This window comes from Cinclus cinclus, chromosome 13 (assembly GCF_963662255.1).
Source record: "Cinclus cinclus chromosome 13, bCinCin1.1, whole genome shotgun sequence".
Lineage (NCBI taxonomy): Eukaryota > Metazoa > Chordata > Aves > Passeriformes > Cinclidae > Cinclus > Cinclus cinclus.
The window spans coordinates 21,383,736-21,399,895 of record NC_085058.1 but is presented as its reverse complement, the minus strand read 5'-3'; the positions used below and the strand labels follow the sequence as shown (position 1 = coordinate 21,399,895).

Below are 16,160 nucleotides of genomic sequence, written 5' to 3'. Positions count from 1 at the left end.
CGGGACCCGCCCGGGCCGCCCCCCTGTGCGGGCGGGAAGCGCCGCTCCGCCCCGCGCGCGCCATGGCGCTGTCCCAGCCCGGGCCGCGGGAGCCCGAGGAGCCGTCACCGCACACCCGGCAGCGGCTGCAGGTCCGGCACCGCGGGAACCGGGGAGACGGGGACTGAGATGGGAGGGGACCTGAGAGATGCTGGGCTGTGAGGGGAGAAACCGGGGTAGGTGAGGAGCGGGGCGGGAGGTGTTCAGGGCCTGGCGGTGCCGGGGGTCCCGCGGCGGGTCCCTGCTGACTCCCGTTCTGCCCCGCAGGAGCGTCCCCCGTTGGACCCCGCTGACCGCCGTTCTGCCTCTCAGGAGTTGCCGCCGTCAGGCCCCGCCGTGCCCCGTGCTCCTCCTTCCCCGCAGGAGTGCCCCGCCGAGCCCCGTTCTGCCCCGCAGGATTTTCCCCGGTCAGAGCCCGCCGAGCCCCGTTCTGCCCCGCAGGATTTTCCCCTGTCAGAGCCCGCCGAGCCCCGTTCTCCCCCGCAGGATTTTCCCCAGTCAGAGCCCGCCGAGCGCCGGCCGAGCGCGGTCCCGGGGCCGGCCCGGCAGCTGCGGGTGCTGCTGACGCCGCTGCCCGTGGCGGCCTGGCCGCGGGCCCAGAAGCGGCTGCTGAGCCCCCGCTCCCCGGCCGGCAAGAGGCTGTGCCTGGAGCCCGACAGCGGCTCCAGAGATACCCCCGGCTCCGCGGCCGGCCCCAGCTCGGCTGCCCACGACCAGGACGGACCGTGGGATGCGGACAGCGACGGCAGCGATGGGGGAGACGCGGTTCCGGTGAGTACCCGGCCCCCAGTTATTATATTTATAAAAGTAAACGTTTATGTGCTTTGCTTCTGTATGTAGGTTCCCCCCCCCCGCCTTTTTTTTCCCCTTCTGGCTGTCAGTGTCCCACTTCATTTTACCCTTTCACTGAAGTTTTAAGTTCTTTATTGAGTCTCTTAATTATTTTCATTATTAAAAATTTTGGTACAGTTCTCTTCCTTGAGTTAGTGCCAGAGTAAGTTTTGTAAAACTTACGAAACTGTATGTTACTTAAAAAATTTACAAATCCGTATGGACAGATTTTTGTGTTTATACATGACCACCGCAATTTGTGTGGTCTTATGTTTATTACAAATACTTCAAACCACTTAAAAATAATCTAATCAGTTTAGAGACTCACTTCCCTGAGCCTGGGACCCCTCTTGCAGCCGTGTAACTGTATGATGGAGAATAACTGGCTTTTCTTTCTGTAGGATGGATCCTCCCACCTATCAGCCTATGAAAGGAAAAGACTAAAGAACATTACGGAAAATGCTAAATTCTTCGCTGCTCTGAAGCTGCATGAGGTTTGTATAAGGTCTAAATAGCACCAAAGTGCTCTTTCCAAGTGTCATAATTGCACTGTCATCTTCCTGGTGTGAAACACTTTCCTCACTGAGGCAGCTGTATATGAGGAAAGCCATGAAAATCACAGAATCCTGGATCTTTTGGAAAGGACCTCAAAGCCCCTCTCATTCCACCTCCTGCCATGGGCAGGGCCACCTTCCATAGACCAGGGTGTTCCAAGCCCCATCCAACCTGGCCTGGAGCACATACAGGGATGGGCCAACCACAGTTTCTTTCTTCTTACTATAAATAATTGCAGTAAGTTCATTGGTGCCTTGAGATAATTGTATTTTATACAGGTTAATTCTTTATGCTCATTATCTGTAATTGATCTCTTTCTTTCTCTTTAAGTCAGCTGCAAGGCTTAACCGGCTTACAACTAAAAGGCAATCTCATATCACTAAAAGGTACAGTGACAGTAGGTGAGATTTATATGCTTGATTCTTCATTGTGGGATGAAAACAAACGTGGGGAAAAGGTGGGGGGGAAAAAAGAGAGGGTGTGACCAAGGCGCAAGGGAGAGGGTAACCAGTAAATGGAGGAGAAGGCTTGGCCTTGCCAGCACAGTGCCAGGTTGAGCAGAAAATGAGCTGAAGGCCAAACAGAGTAAGCTGTATGATGGGAGAGTGAATGGCTGGGTGGATAATGAATGAGAGCTGGGAAGGGAAGCAGCAGGGTGGGGAAAACAGAGGGGTGGCACCGCTGTGCGCATTGCAAAGTGCTTGGCTGGGAGGGGCTGATGTCAGTCTGTGCCCTCGGGGCTGTCACCGAGCACGGGGACTCTGAGCTGAGATGTTCTCATTGTTCCAGAGCCAAGCCTAAGAAGGTGGAGGATGAGCCAGCCCGGCGAAGATCCAGGCGCCTGCTCAGGGTGGAGCCGCTGGACATTCCCTTGCTGGAGACGCCCGCCCGGCCAGCAGCAGAGGAATATGTGAGAAGGGAGTGGGCAGCAGCTTCCTAAAACCACTGCTGTGGTTTTAGATGGGTGGCACTGGGCATGGCAGACCCTGAGGCATTCGGGAGCTGGGGACACAGGGACAGTGAGGAAAGGTCAGTTCTGTCACCCCGAGGAGCTGCCACGGCCTTGCCACAAGCCAGGCAGTGCTCTGTGGCCCAGGCTGATGACATGGTGCAGTTGGGGATCCACAGAGGAGTCCTGAGGTGAAACATCCCACCTCAACAGCCCATGGAGCTGAGCAGCCTTAAATCCAAAGGTTTATTACTCTGGTTTTAATTTCGCTCTAACTCTTGAGCTGGTTCTATTTTCCTGGGTAGTGTTTACCATCTCTTTGAAGCAGTGATAGAGCAACAAGTAAAAGGTGTGTTGTTCTGAGAGATGGAAATTTAAATCTTCCGTGGAGCTGTAGAATAGATTGGAATCTGTAATAAAAGTCTTGCTGGAGTATCAGGAGAGGAAGAAACCTAGGGAGGCAGTTTGTCTGTGCTGCCAGGGAAATTCTCTTCATCTTTTTAATAAGGTTATGATGCCACCTCTTGTTTTTTCTGTTTATTTCCTGTCCTGTTGTAGGCATATTCTCAGAATGTCTGCTGTGGGGAAAGAACCAATTCACCTTGTTTGTGATTTTAGTTGGTTTGAGTTACAAAAATTGCCAATGTCCTCCCAGCACCAGGTTCCAGCTGGACCTTTGCCCATGGTTCCAGAGGATCAGGCAGAGAGCAGTAAATGGACAGAGGCCTTACTGAGCACATGGATGAGGATGAGTGAGGTATTATTAGTTTAATTAGTTCTTTGTGGATAACGTAATTTCACTTGGGTTCTGATTTTGATTAGATATCTCCTCTTTGTAGCTGAACGCAGACAATGCTGACCAGAGCACACCTGACATTATGAGGTAATGTGGAAAGAGCAGCCAAAACAGGTTTTCTGGCCCCCCTTCCTTCCCTTATGAGCCTTTTGGTGATGAGTATCATTTTGGTTTTGCAGGTACCAGGAGAGCCTGAGCAGCATGGTGCTGAGCGAGGAGAACATCAGGAAGGTGGTGAAAGCCCGGGTGTGTTCCATGGCCATCCACCCTTCCCAAAGCACCATCCTTGTGGCAGCTGGAGACAAGCTGGGGCACGTTGGCCTCTGGAATGTGGTGAGTGGTTGATGTGCTCCTCATCTGAACAGGTGTGTGCTTCGGGACAGCTGCAGGTGGGGGCACAGCCTGAGATGGCATTTTGTCAGGCTCATCAGAAGTGTTTTAGAGTTTTTCTGTTCTTAGGGATAATATATGGTGGTTGTCAAGAGTGATTGTCAAATTTAGAGTTCCCAGAATGGCTTTCCCATTTGCTCTCCCTTGTTTTCTTCTGAAGATTGAGAGCACAGTCGTCTTTGTGGGATGAACCAGAACTTGGTCCGAAATGACCTGTTTGGTTTCTTTTAAAATAACAAAACGATGCAAAATCTAGAAGAGAAAACATGGGAGATCCTGCTTTCATGCAGTTTGGGTCAGTAACTCAGCCTGAGCTCTCAGTAACCCAGTGTGTCCATATTTTGATGTGGTAGCAGAACCCAGCTGTGCGGGTGAAAACAAGCCAGATGCTGCTGTCCCAATCCAGGACAGAGCTGGTGGCTGCAGTAATTAGGGACCAGAAACAGCCTCACTGTCCATATTACCTGTGCTGTTGTCTCCTCTCACCCAGCACCCTCTGCCTCCTCCAGAAAACATTTCCAAAACCAGAGGTTTGGTTTTAAGAGTACCAGAAATAACTGTAGTGCTCAGCACCTGTGTCTGTGGGATCTGTTATTTTGCAGAGCTGCGGGTCTGAGGAAGGAGCCCACATCTTCACCCCCCACAGCTTCCAGGTCAGCTGCATGCACTTCTCTCCCTGCAACCCTGCTCACTTGCTGTCCCTGAGCAGTGACTGTCTGCGCTGTGCCGATGTCACCAGGGCTGTCTTTGACGAGGTGAGGGTGAGGCACTGCTGGGAAGGTTCAGTCTGCTTGTACCAAGTCATTCTCTGGTTGTTTTATTAACAAGAAAATTCAGGTTCTATTTCCACAAGGACATGTCAGTCAACCTTTAATTAACATCACATAAATAGGGAGATGTTTACTAGACACCAAAGCCCAGCGACAGCCTGGGTTCTCCCAGTTTCCAAGTTTACATTTCTGCACATGATTAAAAGTTTCTGGAGCACTGGAGAAGGGGGAAAGATATCCTTAATCCTCACTCAGTGTGTGCTCAAGGCCGAGAGCCCTTTGATTGCTGGAACACAGAGGTGACAGTGAAGCTCTAACAGGGAATTTGGTGCGTGCTGTCGCTGGTCTGGTTTGGATGGTTAATTATCTCCTAATTATTTCCCCTGTGGAGAGCATCCCTATTTCACAGAAGGGTTACCTGTGGCTGTGTGAGGCTGTCACAAGGACTGCATGGCTTTTTAGTGTATTAAAAAGGGAAAAGATGAAAGCCATAGCCCAGGGAGTGTTTGGGTGTTGGAACAACTGGCTGTTTCCTTTAGTTGTAGTGACATTTAACCTTCCCTGGGCTCAGGTCTGCAGGAGTGAGGACAACTTCTCCTGCTTCGACTTCCTGGAAGAGAATGCCTGCACTGCCATCGTGAGTCACTGGGATGGGGCCGTGGCCGTGGTGGACAGACGGACCCCGGGGGTGTCCTCAGAGCTCTCTGCAGACATTGGCTTCGGGAGGACACGGACAGTCCACGTGCACCCCGTGAACAAACAGTATTTCCTGGCTGCTGGCTCTGTGTATGTAGCCCAGCTTGAGCTGCTTGTTTGCCCAGGGGTCTCTGTGCTGGGGAGAGCTGGGGCTGAGGAGTTTCTCAGCCTCAATTTACAGTCAAAGCCGTCTTGGTCCTTTTAGAAAACAAGTTTCCAGTCCTTAGCAGGATTTAAGGTGGGATTTGGTTTGATTTCCCAAACCAGATGGGGACAGATGGGCCGTGGTGGGCTTTGGCACAGAGGGACTTTATGGAGGGCTGGTTGGGGTGGTTCTGGTGCTCCCAGAATCCCTGGGAGCCACCATTTGAATGGACATTGAAGCTCTGAACCAGCTCCCGCACAGCTTGCCGTGCTCTGGAGCTTGTTTGGTGAATGAAGGATAATTACTGAGGTGTCTGTGGTGCCTGTTGCAGGGATGTTTGTGTTTTCGATGTTCGGTACCTGAAGGCCAAGGGGAACAAGCCCCTGAGCTCTCTCACAGGACACACCAAAAGTGTGGCCTCGGCCTATTTCTCACCTGCTACTGGGAGCAGGGTGGTCACAGTGTGTGCTGATGACAAGCTGAGGTAAGGCTGTGAAAGGAAGAATCCTCATGGAACATTCTGACTGGGTAGTTTATTGTAATAATATTGATGATGATGATAATAATAACAACAAAAATTATTATTATTATTATTATTATTATTATTATTATTATTATTATTATTATTATCTCTCCACATGACCCATCATTGAGAACCTTCTGTCTTTATCACTTTAAAAAAAATTATATTTTCTTGCACTAAAATTTTTAATGTAGTTCTTAATGATTTTTTTGTTTGTTTGTTTGGATTTTTTTTTCTAATTGTTGTTTTCTCTCAGGATATTCAACAGTAAAAATATACAGGTACTATTAATCTTTGAAAAACAAACAAACAAAATCAAAACCCACAAAAACAGCCAGCCAAAACCTGCCTGGTGAACACAAACACAAAATGCTCAGAAACTAAATTTTTTTTGTAGCTGGTACTTGAAATAATGATGATATCAGGTCTTCTGTAAATAGCCTACCTCTTTATCATTTAAGCTGCTGTGAGTTGTTTGTGTTAGAAGTGCTTTTTCTCCTAGTTACTTTGCGACCATAATTAAGGTAATTACCTGATTTTGTGTGGGCTGGGCAGTTTTTGTATCTCCCAAGTTGATGTGGGTGGAGGAGCAGGTGGGATGCTGGGCTGGCCTTTGGGTTCTCCAGCCCCTCCTGCAGAGCTGCCAGCCAGGCTGGGCTGCAGTTCAGCTGAAAGGAAATGCAGTTCCCTGCCTGTGCAGTGCTTCCAGCTGGGGTGCTGCTGCCTGTGGCCAGCCTGGCTGTCTGTGCACTCCTGGCTGCAGGAGATAATGCTCTGGATGAGGGTGAGAGAAGGGCTGACTTAGCACAGGTTCATGGTGTTAATGTCTTCATCTGTTCTGTGCCCAGGGTCTACGACACCACATCCTTGTCATCCACTGTGACATTGCTCAGCTCCATCAGGTAGGGACAAAGACAGCACACCTGGGCCAAGGCAGCGCCCCGGCTGCTCCTGTGGACACAGGGAATGGCTTCCACTGTCACAGGGCAGGGATGGGTGGGATACTGGGCAGGAATTGTTCCCTGGGAGGGTGGGAACACAGGTTGCCCAGAGCAGCTGTGGCTGCCCCTGGATCCCTGGAAGTGCCCAAGGCCAGGTTGGACACTGGGGCTGGGAGCAGCTTGGAACAGTGGCAGGTGTCCCTGCCATGGCAGGGGTGGCACTGGATGAGCTCTAAAGTCTCTTCCAACCCAAACCATTCTGGAATTGTCCCATCCTGCCCATCCCAGGACAGGGATGTGCTGCAGGGATCCAAGCACTCCAGTGTGAGTGCTGAAGGTTTAGAAGGCAAGGGAACATAGTGACAATAATAGGGACGTAATGACAATAAGGAACATAAATGACAATTCAAATGCTGCATTCACCAGGAGCAATGTTCCTCTTCCCTTGCAGACACAACAACAACACAGGCCGCTGGCTGACCCGCTTCAGAGCCATCTGGGACCCCAAACAGGAGCACTGCTTCCTGGTGGGCAGCATGGCACAGCCCAGGCAGATCCAGGTCTTCCAGGACACCGGGAATTTGCTGCACTCCTTCTACAACATGGACTGCCTGACCTCCGTGTGCTCCATTAACGTCGTCCACCCCAGCCAGAACATCCTGGTGGGAGGCAACTCCAGCGGCCGCCTTCATGTGTTCAAATAGAAGTACCTTAGATCTTTATTTTCTGCCTTTCTGCATTGACTTTGTTTATTCCATTTTGAGCAGTTCCGAAGCTGTTGTTTCTCAGGACAGAAATGTAACTTCGAAAGTCTTAAAATAAATCATTTGAACTACCTTTGGCACCCATGTCTTCCATGGAAATAAAAGTGATCCTTGAGCCCCCCAGCCCCTCAGCGCCTTCCTTGTGGTGAGGGGTCAGAACTCCCAGGTGCATTTGTAAAACTGCTCCCGGAGTGCAGAGATGTGCCAGGGACTCACCTGCAGCTCTGGAACTCACTGCACTGTGAAGCTGCTAAAAGATTAAATTTGTCAGTTTGAGCTGTTTTCACTTGAGTAAAAAATCAGAATCATTCAACAAACCTCATCCCGACTCTGCTTTTCATGATATTTAAATATTTATTTAAATTTAAAAATACTTTTCATGGCACCAATGATTTTATGCTAACTAAGGTATTGGATATGTAGAAAAAGGTACATTTTGAAGGAAAAAAAGATGTAACTTACAGTATTTGGCACATGAAAGGTTAATCTCTAGGTTTTCTTTATGAAAACTAAGAAATTCACATTTTCAGGTATTTTACTGTCTACTGCTGAAAGATGCAGTATGCTAGGACAGGATTCACGGGTTTCTGATCTCAGAACCTATGGAAACAACATTTTGATAGAAAGACGGGTAAAACTAACAGGGCCTGGAAACACAGGGCAGGATCTGGGACGGACGCGAGAAACGTACAAGGGAAAATCACCAATTCTTGTGGTTCTGCAGAAAAACGCTGGGTGACAACGGCGGGGGTGACCTGGGGCTGGCACAGAGCGTCACCCGAGGAAAGCCACGGGGCAGGTCCCAGGTGGGGGCTCGGAGGATGGAGCTGTGCTGTCACACGTCACACAGAACATTGCAGTGAGGAGAGGAGGAGGAGGAGGAGGAAGGACAACACTGCAGCGTTAACCCAGGGTAAAAAAATGTCAGCGTCGGGACGAGCACAACTGCATAGAAACATCAGCGCTATGGGCTGAGGTAGGAACACTACACTAAGAGTTAACTTTGCTATGTTGCATAAAACAGGATTATCGTGTAAAAAAAAATTGCTCCTCCACCTCCTGGAGCCTTCCCGGAGAGCTCCTGCCTTGCTCTGGAGCAGGGGCTGGACCCCCCACCCCTCCTCAGGCCTGTGCTGTGGTGGGCCATGGCCTGGGCAGGGGGCTGTGCCCCCCACGGGACCTCTCCCCTTATTGCAGTGACAAGGAGCCCGTGTGCCCCATGTCCCCTGGGCGCTGGATGCTCAAACACAACGCGGACGTCAGGCTTTGTAAAACTGCAGGTATGGCCCCAGTTTACGGAAAAATCTCTCCCTGAGATGAAATTAAACTTGCTCAACTGGTTTTTTTACCCTTTTTTTTTTCTGATATGTCCAACTTGTCACCCCAAGCTAAGCAGAACTGGCTGTTATTGCTCCCTGTGGATGGGCTTCTGCTCCTGGTCACCAACAGTCCTGGGGTCGTCACCGGTACCATGAGTTGGGTTTATTGACTTGCACTCCACGACAGTCAGGGCTAAAGGTGTCCATTGGCTTCTTCAGTGTCCCCTGAACTTGTGTCCTCTTGGGAAGAGTCCCAAAACCAGAGCTCCTTCTCTGTTCTAAGCCCAGCAGGGCTCAGCTGGTGTTGGGCTTCTGGTGTTCACTCAAACCATTGCTCACTGGGAGCCACTCGGTCCAGGCGCCCACAGTCACCCCATCCGTAAAGTAAAAAAAGACTGGATTAGATTTGATAACAAAATAGCATTTCCTTGTTAAAATAGACCTTGAAATGTCTCTCTCTTTTTTTTTTTTTTGTTCTTTTTGCTTGGTTGTTTTTTGTTTGTTTTTTTTTACAAAACAGGTACAACTGGCGGAGGGTAAAGGTCATCCCAATAAATCTGACACAGTCACTACAGCTCCACGCCAGGTTTGGCCTGGCATCCCCTGGCTTCCATGCTCCCCTGCCCTCGGGAGCAGCGATGCTTCAAGGCTTAAAAAAAAGTGGCGAAGGGCCGAGTCCACAGCAAGGCGAGGGCTCCGGATCCGGATCGCTGCGGGGAGGGAGGGAGAGAGGGAGGGACACGGCGGCTGTGTCACCTCTCCGGTGAGCGGGGAGGGCTCTGCCAAGCGCTTCGTGGAGGGCGGGGGTGGCGGGCACAGTGCGGATTGAATACCGTAACAGTACACGAGTGTTAAATTAAACCTCAGTAGCACCATTGCTAAAGCTCCTGCGGAACGGCCCCGCCAGCCCCGGGGGGGGGGGGGGGGGGGGGGGGGGGGGGGCGGGCAGAGCAGTGAATTCCCCTCTGCTCGGTGCTTCCCAAAGTCGTGTGCGCGGGGTCGGGACGGGAGGTGGTGTGCGGGCTCCGGGGGTGGGCACGGGGAAGGAGGGGGCTCCGGGGGCTGCGCCCACCCTCCTCTTCCTCCCGGACAGCCGCCTCCTCGGCCGGCCGGGCTCTGGGTCGGGAGGGGAGGGTTAGCGAGCGGCCCCGGCCGGTCCCTCGGCAGGTCCAGGGCCCCGTGCTGGCTCCTGCCTTCAGGTGTCAATGAGCAGGTTTACCACGGCGCGGAGCTTGCAGGCAAACCATCGCCTGAGGGGACAAAAGTATTGGTAATGGAACTGCTCGAACTCTGGGGTCTGGCGGATATCACGGAAAAAGGCAGTGTCAAGGTCGGACTCGGTAAGGACGATCAGGAGGAGGAGCAAAACAAAGAGGAGTCCAACTGTCACAAGGAGCAAACGGAGGACACTTAAAAGAAACTTATTCACCTGTTGGCCGTGTGCCGGCCCCAGGCCGGCGCTGCCCGGGCACAGCGCCCGCAGCTCGCCCTCCGCCTCGGCCGCCGGCGTGCCCGCCTCCGACTCCTTCTCCTCCTCGATGCTGCACGGGGCCCCGTTGGCCTGGCGGGACAGCAGCATCAGCTCCAGGCTGTGCTCGGCCACGGGCGTGGGCAGCACGCTGTCGGCGGGGCTGTAGCTCTCGTCGGCGATCACGGCCACCCGCTCGCTGCTCTCGGCGCGGCCGCTCCGGCCGGGACCCGCGAAGGCGTCGCCGTGGGAAGCCGAGCGCACCGGGGTGGAGTGGGCGCTGTCACGGAGGGACTCCAGGCCTGGGGAGACAGGGCGGGGACAAGGGGATGCTCAGCGGGGTGCAGAGGGGGTTCCTCTCCGCAGCCGGGAGCGGAACTTCCCGCGCTGCCCTGCCCGGGTGTCCCTGCACGGACAAGGCACGGCTGGCCCGGCTCGCTGCTTCTTGGTGGTGGCGGTGGTGGTGCTGGGGACCTGCAGCCCCTTCCCCGTGACCGTGACTGCGGCGGTGGCACTTCCACACCCGCCTAGCTTGTCACCGGCACTGCGGCAGGGTCCGGGCTCATCCGCAGCGATCACACACACCCACGGGCCGTGGCTGTCCCGAGGTGACAGTGACAGTGTCCCGAGGTGACATTGCCCCTGGTGACAGTGACAGTGCCCCTGGCAGCTGCCCGCAGTGCTTGGGGCCCCTCTGCTGTGGGAAGGAAAGAGCTGGGGAGCGCAGGAGGGCAGAGATGGGTGGCTGTGCTGGGCTGGCAGGGGTGGCTGTCCCCCATCAAATGGGGGGAGATGTCCCCACCACGTGCAAGACCCCCTGCAGCACAGGCTGCTCTGAGCTCACCACAAAGCAATTGTTTGACATCGCTCACACACGAGCAGGAGCCGTGGCAGGAGCTGTGTGCCAGCTCCTGTGCCAGCTCCCAGACCTGTACCAGGCTGCGCTTTGGTCCAAAGAACTCCTGCCCCTACCAACATCTCCTCCAAAGCCCCAGATTCCAAGAAATCACACACATATAGGAGTTGTTCCAGGTAGTTCTGGCAGGGGGATGAGGGGGATAGGAGCTCTGCCATTGCAGTGGCCCCAGCTCCAGGGAGGGTGTCTGAAGGTCACGGTGGGGACCAGCTGGTCCCCAGGGCCACCCTGCAGGCAGCTGGAGAGGGATGGGGCTGGCCAGGGGAAGATCACAGTGCACTAAAGCACCTTGACACTCTGTCACCACCGGTCCTGGCTGCCCGAGGGTGAAGGGCAGCATCTGGAGCTTATCCCGTTCATTCCCGGGGATTTGCAGCCTCCTGGGCCGGGATGCCTCCAGCTCTGACCCTGCCAGCTCTGCACCCTCCCCTCTCATGGCAACATTCCCCACGGCACCCACTGTGTCCCCAGCATAGGGGACAGCCACTGAGGGGGTGCCACTGCTCATCAGCACAGTGACAGCAGTGCTGGCCCCAGACCCAAACCCTCCTGCCATCTGCTTCCACAGGACTGACAGCAGAACCCAGAAAATCCTGGGAATTTGAGTCCAGCCCCACCACCAGAGCTGCTCTGTGCTAACAACAACCTGGAGTCCAGCCAGCCTCAGAGACCCCAGCTCACTCCCTGGCACGCATATCCTGCATCCCACATTCCTGCATCCCAGCTGGCTACGGGCACCACAGTCCATGGGGAGCCCCGGGGACGCTCCAGGAGATCCCAGCCCCCACGGCGCAGCGTTACCTGGCTCAGGTGGGTCCCCAGCATCGTGGCCAAGGCTGGGGCCGGCCGGGAGCAGCGGCAGAATCCCCAGGGCTCGGGACAACAGGCGCGGCCCCAGGGCCAGCACCCGCACCCGCACCCCCCTGCAGCAGTGGTTGATGAGCCACAGGTGGACGCTGACCCTGGTTTTAATCTTCACCAGGCACTTCACCATGGTGGCCGTGGCACAGGGACACGGGGAGTGCGGGCACAGCTCTGTGAGAGGCACTGCTGCCCGCCCTGGGGTCAGAACTATTTTGGGCACCTCATTCCCACGGGACCGAGCTGAAGTGAGAGTGAGGAAAAGCAAAGGGGTGGTACCAGCTCGGGGTGATTTATGGTGGGAGGTGATTTCATGCTCTGGCTGCTTCCCAATGGCATGTGGGGGACAGACTGTCACATCTAACTGGGTGACAGAAGTGACCCTGTCTGCTTCCGTCCCAAAAACTGGCACAAGCACCAGCCCCGGGATCCCTTGGTGGAATTAAATCCCGTCCCTTGAGGTGGACAGTCCCTGTCCCTGCCCACATTCCGGGACCAGGACCAGGATGGGGTGGCTGTGCTGGGGCAGGGTTGGCCCCGCAGCCCATGCAGGAGCAGTGTCACAAGAAGTGGGACACTGCTGTCACCAGCAGGTGACACAGCCACCACCAGCAGCACAGCCACCGCCCCCAGCATGTCCCCAGCCCTGCGGGGACCTCCACAGCTGCTCCCAGTGTTTTGCCTTTTGCCAGACCTTCTTCCCAGGGCATCCCACTCTGGCACAGCCCCAGAATGGGGAGGAGCAGCCTCCCTGCTCCAGCCTGGTGAAACAGCAGCAATCCTGGGGACAAGGCACAGGGGCTGCGGCCTCAGCTGGGTGTGTGTGCACGTGTGCGTGTGTGTGTGTGCACATTGTGTGTGTGTGTGTGTGCACAGGTGTGTATGTGTGTGTACATGTGCATAGGTATGTGTGTACCCACACCTGTGTGTACCTGTGTGTGTGTACGAGCACAGGTGTGTGCGTGTTCCCCCCCCCACACCCCGGCGTGTCCGTCAGGTCTGTCCGTGTCCTACCTTCCATGATGGAGATGTGCACGGCTCTCCGCCGGGTGCGGGGCACGCTGCTCAGCCGGGGGCCGTGAGTGATGGACGGGCAGCTCCGGCTCGGCACCAGCCCTGCCCTGGGGACACGAGGGGACAGGGTCAGGGACAGGGCAGAGCCAGTGCTGCGGGGACAGGGCAGTGCCCTGGCCGTGATCCCACACCCTGGGGCACACAGCAGTGCCCTGGCCATGATCCCACAGCCCAGGCTCCCACCCCTGGAGCTCCTGCCCAGCTCTCACCGGTGGATCTCGGGGGGCTCCCTCTTGATCTTGGCACTGGACTCCATCACCTCCTTGGCGACGCGGCCGCTGCAGGTGGGTCAAGAGCAGCAGAGGTGAGGACAAGAGCACAGCCCTGGCAGCCACGTGGGCACACTGTGCCCAGCCTGGGCCACTCCCCACGCAGCTCCAGGGGAAAGCAGGAATGTTTTGGAAAGCAGGAGTGGGGCAACGCAGGAGCTCGGAGGGCTGGGCTGACATTTCTGCCACCAGAATTTGCTGCTGCCTCTGGCATGGGATGCAGGACACCAGGGGATCACCTCCCCTCAGCAGAGATGGACACAACACAGGCATCCAGGTCCTCCCATGGCAGCGAGGAGGGTGCCAGCACTGTCACCCCAGTGACACAGGCACAGCTCACACAGTGACACAGGCACAGCTCACACAGTGACACAGGCACAGCACACACAGTGACACAGACAGCTCACACAGTGACACAGGCACAGCTCACACAGTGACACAGACACAGCTCACACAGTGACACAGACAGCTCACACAGTGACACAGGCACAGCTCACACAGTGACACAGACAGCTCACACAGTGACACAGGCACAGCTCACACAGTGACACAGGCACAGCACAAACAGTGACACAGGCACAGCACAAACAGTGATGCACCTACAGCTCACACAGTGACACAGACAGCTCACACAGTGACACAGGCACAGCTCACACAGTGACACAGGCACAGCACACACAGTGATGCACCTACAGCTCACACAGTGACACAGACACAGCTCACACAGTGACACAGACAGCTCACACAGTGACACAGACACAGCTCACACAGTGACACAGGCACAGCTCACACAGTGACACAGGCACAGCACACACAGTGATGCACCTACAGCTCACACAGTGACACAGACAGCTCACACAGTGACACAGGCACAGCACACACAGTGACACAGACAGCTCACACAGTGACACAGACAGCTCACACAGTGACACAGGCACAGCTCACACAGTGACACAGGCACAGCACACACAGTGACACAGGCACAGCTCACACAGTGACACAGACACAGCTCACACAGTGACACAGGCACAGCTGTCCCTGCTGCCAGCCCTCACCTGTAGCGGAAGCGGCTGCCCTTGAAGAACAGGTTGCTGCTGGACACTGTCCGCACCTGGCTCGACTTCTCCAACCTGCAACAGCACCAGGAGCTGAGTGAGAGCCCTGCCCTGCTGAATAGGTGACAGCAGCAGAGGTGGCAATGTCACCAGGAGTGAACGCTGTTGGTGGCACGGGCCCGTGGGACACCACAGCCCAGCCCAGCTCATCCCTGCCGGCAGCTCCAGTGCCAAAGGCTCTGCAGGGGCTTGGGCCACAGCTCCTGCCAGGGCCAGCGACACCCACGAGCAGGGACTGACTCTCTCCAGGGGGCTGGAAGCCCCCCTGGCTTGGGAATTGCAAGGTGACAGAGTCAGCCCCTCCGGGCAGGTGGGCACTCGCCAGGGTGGGTGAAGCTGCCCAGAGGGATCCTCCCATCTCCTCCCCATCCTCCCCATCCCCATCACCCTGGGAGTATCCAGCAGCACCTCAGCCCTGCCCATGGTCCAGCATGGGTGCAGAAGCCGGCGGTGATTCACTGCCACAATTAATCACAGAGAGATTTGTAAAGCAATATTGCAATTGCATTTCGTGTTCATGTAATGAGCAGTGAAACCTGCTGATTGCAGCTGCTGATTGCAGAATTCCCAGTGGGAATGCATCGCAGGTTCTGTCTCGCAGCTTGCTGATTAAAATAAAACTCATTACAAAGCACAAAGCGGCCTGGGTTAAGTATGGCAGAGCAGGAAGGTGCTGCTTGGCATTCCAGGCTTCATCCCACATAATTAGTTATAATTTCTTGATGAAAGATTTCTGTGGAGGGATGAGCACAGAGGGGCTGGGAAAGGAGGGACCCCCATCCAGGGGTGCTGGTGATTTTGGTGGCTGGTGGCTCTGCCAAGGCCACCGGGACCAGGTGCCACATGGCCAGTGACTGAGCCCAGGGCCTGGATGGAGCCCAGAGGGGGACACCAGCCCACGGGGGCTGCAGGACACTCCACAAAGCAGCACTCACTTGTAGAAAGCCTGGTTCTCAATCCCACACTTCCAGAGGTGTTTGCAGGCTTCTGGTGTTGGGGCAAAATAGGTGAGAACAATTTTCTTCTCCTAAAGGAGAAAGACGGGGAGTCAGGGGGAGAACAGGGGGTGGTGCTCATCCCACAGACAAAGAACAGAATAGGCAGAGCTGGAGAGTGGCACTGGCACAGACAGATCCTGCTCTGGAGCCATTTGGGGTGCAGGGATCAGCATCCCTGGTATGAGGCATGGGCAGATGTGCTCCAGGGCCACAGCTCCCACTCTGCTCCCAGCCTTTGGGAACAGCCAGAAACACAGGGGTTCTTAAAAGTCCAGCCAGAGGAGTTCTGGCTGACTGCGAGGGATGATGGCAATGAATGAGGAATGACCTTGGGAGTAATCCCAAGGCAGGGCATGGCCAGGAGCTGTGGCCCGGCCTGGGGCTAAGGGGGGCTGTGGGGTCCATGCCCAGATCTGGGCAGCAGCAGGGGCAGGGAGGTGACCCCAGCACTGGCACGGAGCTGCTGTGCCCATACCCAGGGTGATGCTGTGCCCAGGATGTGCCAGGGGAAGGGGAAGCACTCACCTCCTTCTGGCTTACATACAGATAGAAAGTCTTCCCTTCGAATTTCATCTTGGTCACCTCGTTCCTGCAGGGACAAGGACAGGCAGGTGGGAGCTGTGGGGAGCCCACCCTGCCCAGGCAGCTCCCAGCAGCTTCCAGAACCTGTTTTCCATCCCAGGAAGGGTCACAGGGTGGTGAGAGCAGCCCTGGCTCACAAACCTGAGTCTGGAGCTGGGG

General features: G+C 55.1%; 2 protein-coding genes across 5 annotated transcripts in view; one reads left to right on the top strand and one right to left on the bottom strand.

Annotated features, from left to right (window-relative positions):
- Positions 1-62: 62 nt before the first annotated feature.
- WDR76 (WD repeat domain 76) lies at positions 63-7,419 on the top strand. Its single transcript, XM_062501525.1, has 13 exons — positions 63-131; positions 247-810; positions 1,272-1,364; positions 1,756-1,811; positions 2,215-2,335; positions 3,030-3,131; positions 3,214-3,257; positions 3,350-3,503; positions 4,163-4,315; positions 4,902-5,116; positions 5,503-5,655; positions 6,543-6,596; positions 7,087-7,419. Exons 1-13 carry the CDS (start codon positions 63-65, stop codon positions 7,337-7,339), a joined length of 2,031 nt encoding a protein of 676 aa, XP_062357509.1. The 3' UTR covers positions 7,340-7,419.
- Positions 7,420-9,913: 2,494 nt separating this feature from the next.
- Positions 9,914-16,160, bottom strand: part of FRMD5 (FERM domain containing 5) — a 57,421-nt gene continuing 51,174 nt past the window's right edge. For 3 of the 4 annotated variants that reach the window (XM_062501397.1, XM_062501398.1, XM_062501400.1), the window contains 6 exons: positions 15,945-16,008; positions 15,357-15,448; positions 14,362-14,436; positions 13,247-13,315; positions 12,978-13,084; positions 9,914-10,488 (listed from right to left, as the gene is read on the bottom strand). In XM_062501397.1, the coding sequence (XP_062357381.1) occupies positions 9,914-10,488; positions 12,978-13,084; positions 13,247-13,315; positions 14,362-14,436; positions 15,357-15,448; positions 15,945-16,008 (982 nt within the window). The remainder of the gene's footprint in view (positions 10,489-12,977; positions 13,085-13,246; positions 13,316-14,361; positions 14,437-15,356; positions 15,449-15,944; positions 16,009-16,160) is intronic. The other variant, XM_062501399.1, reaches the window with a different exon arrangement.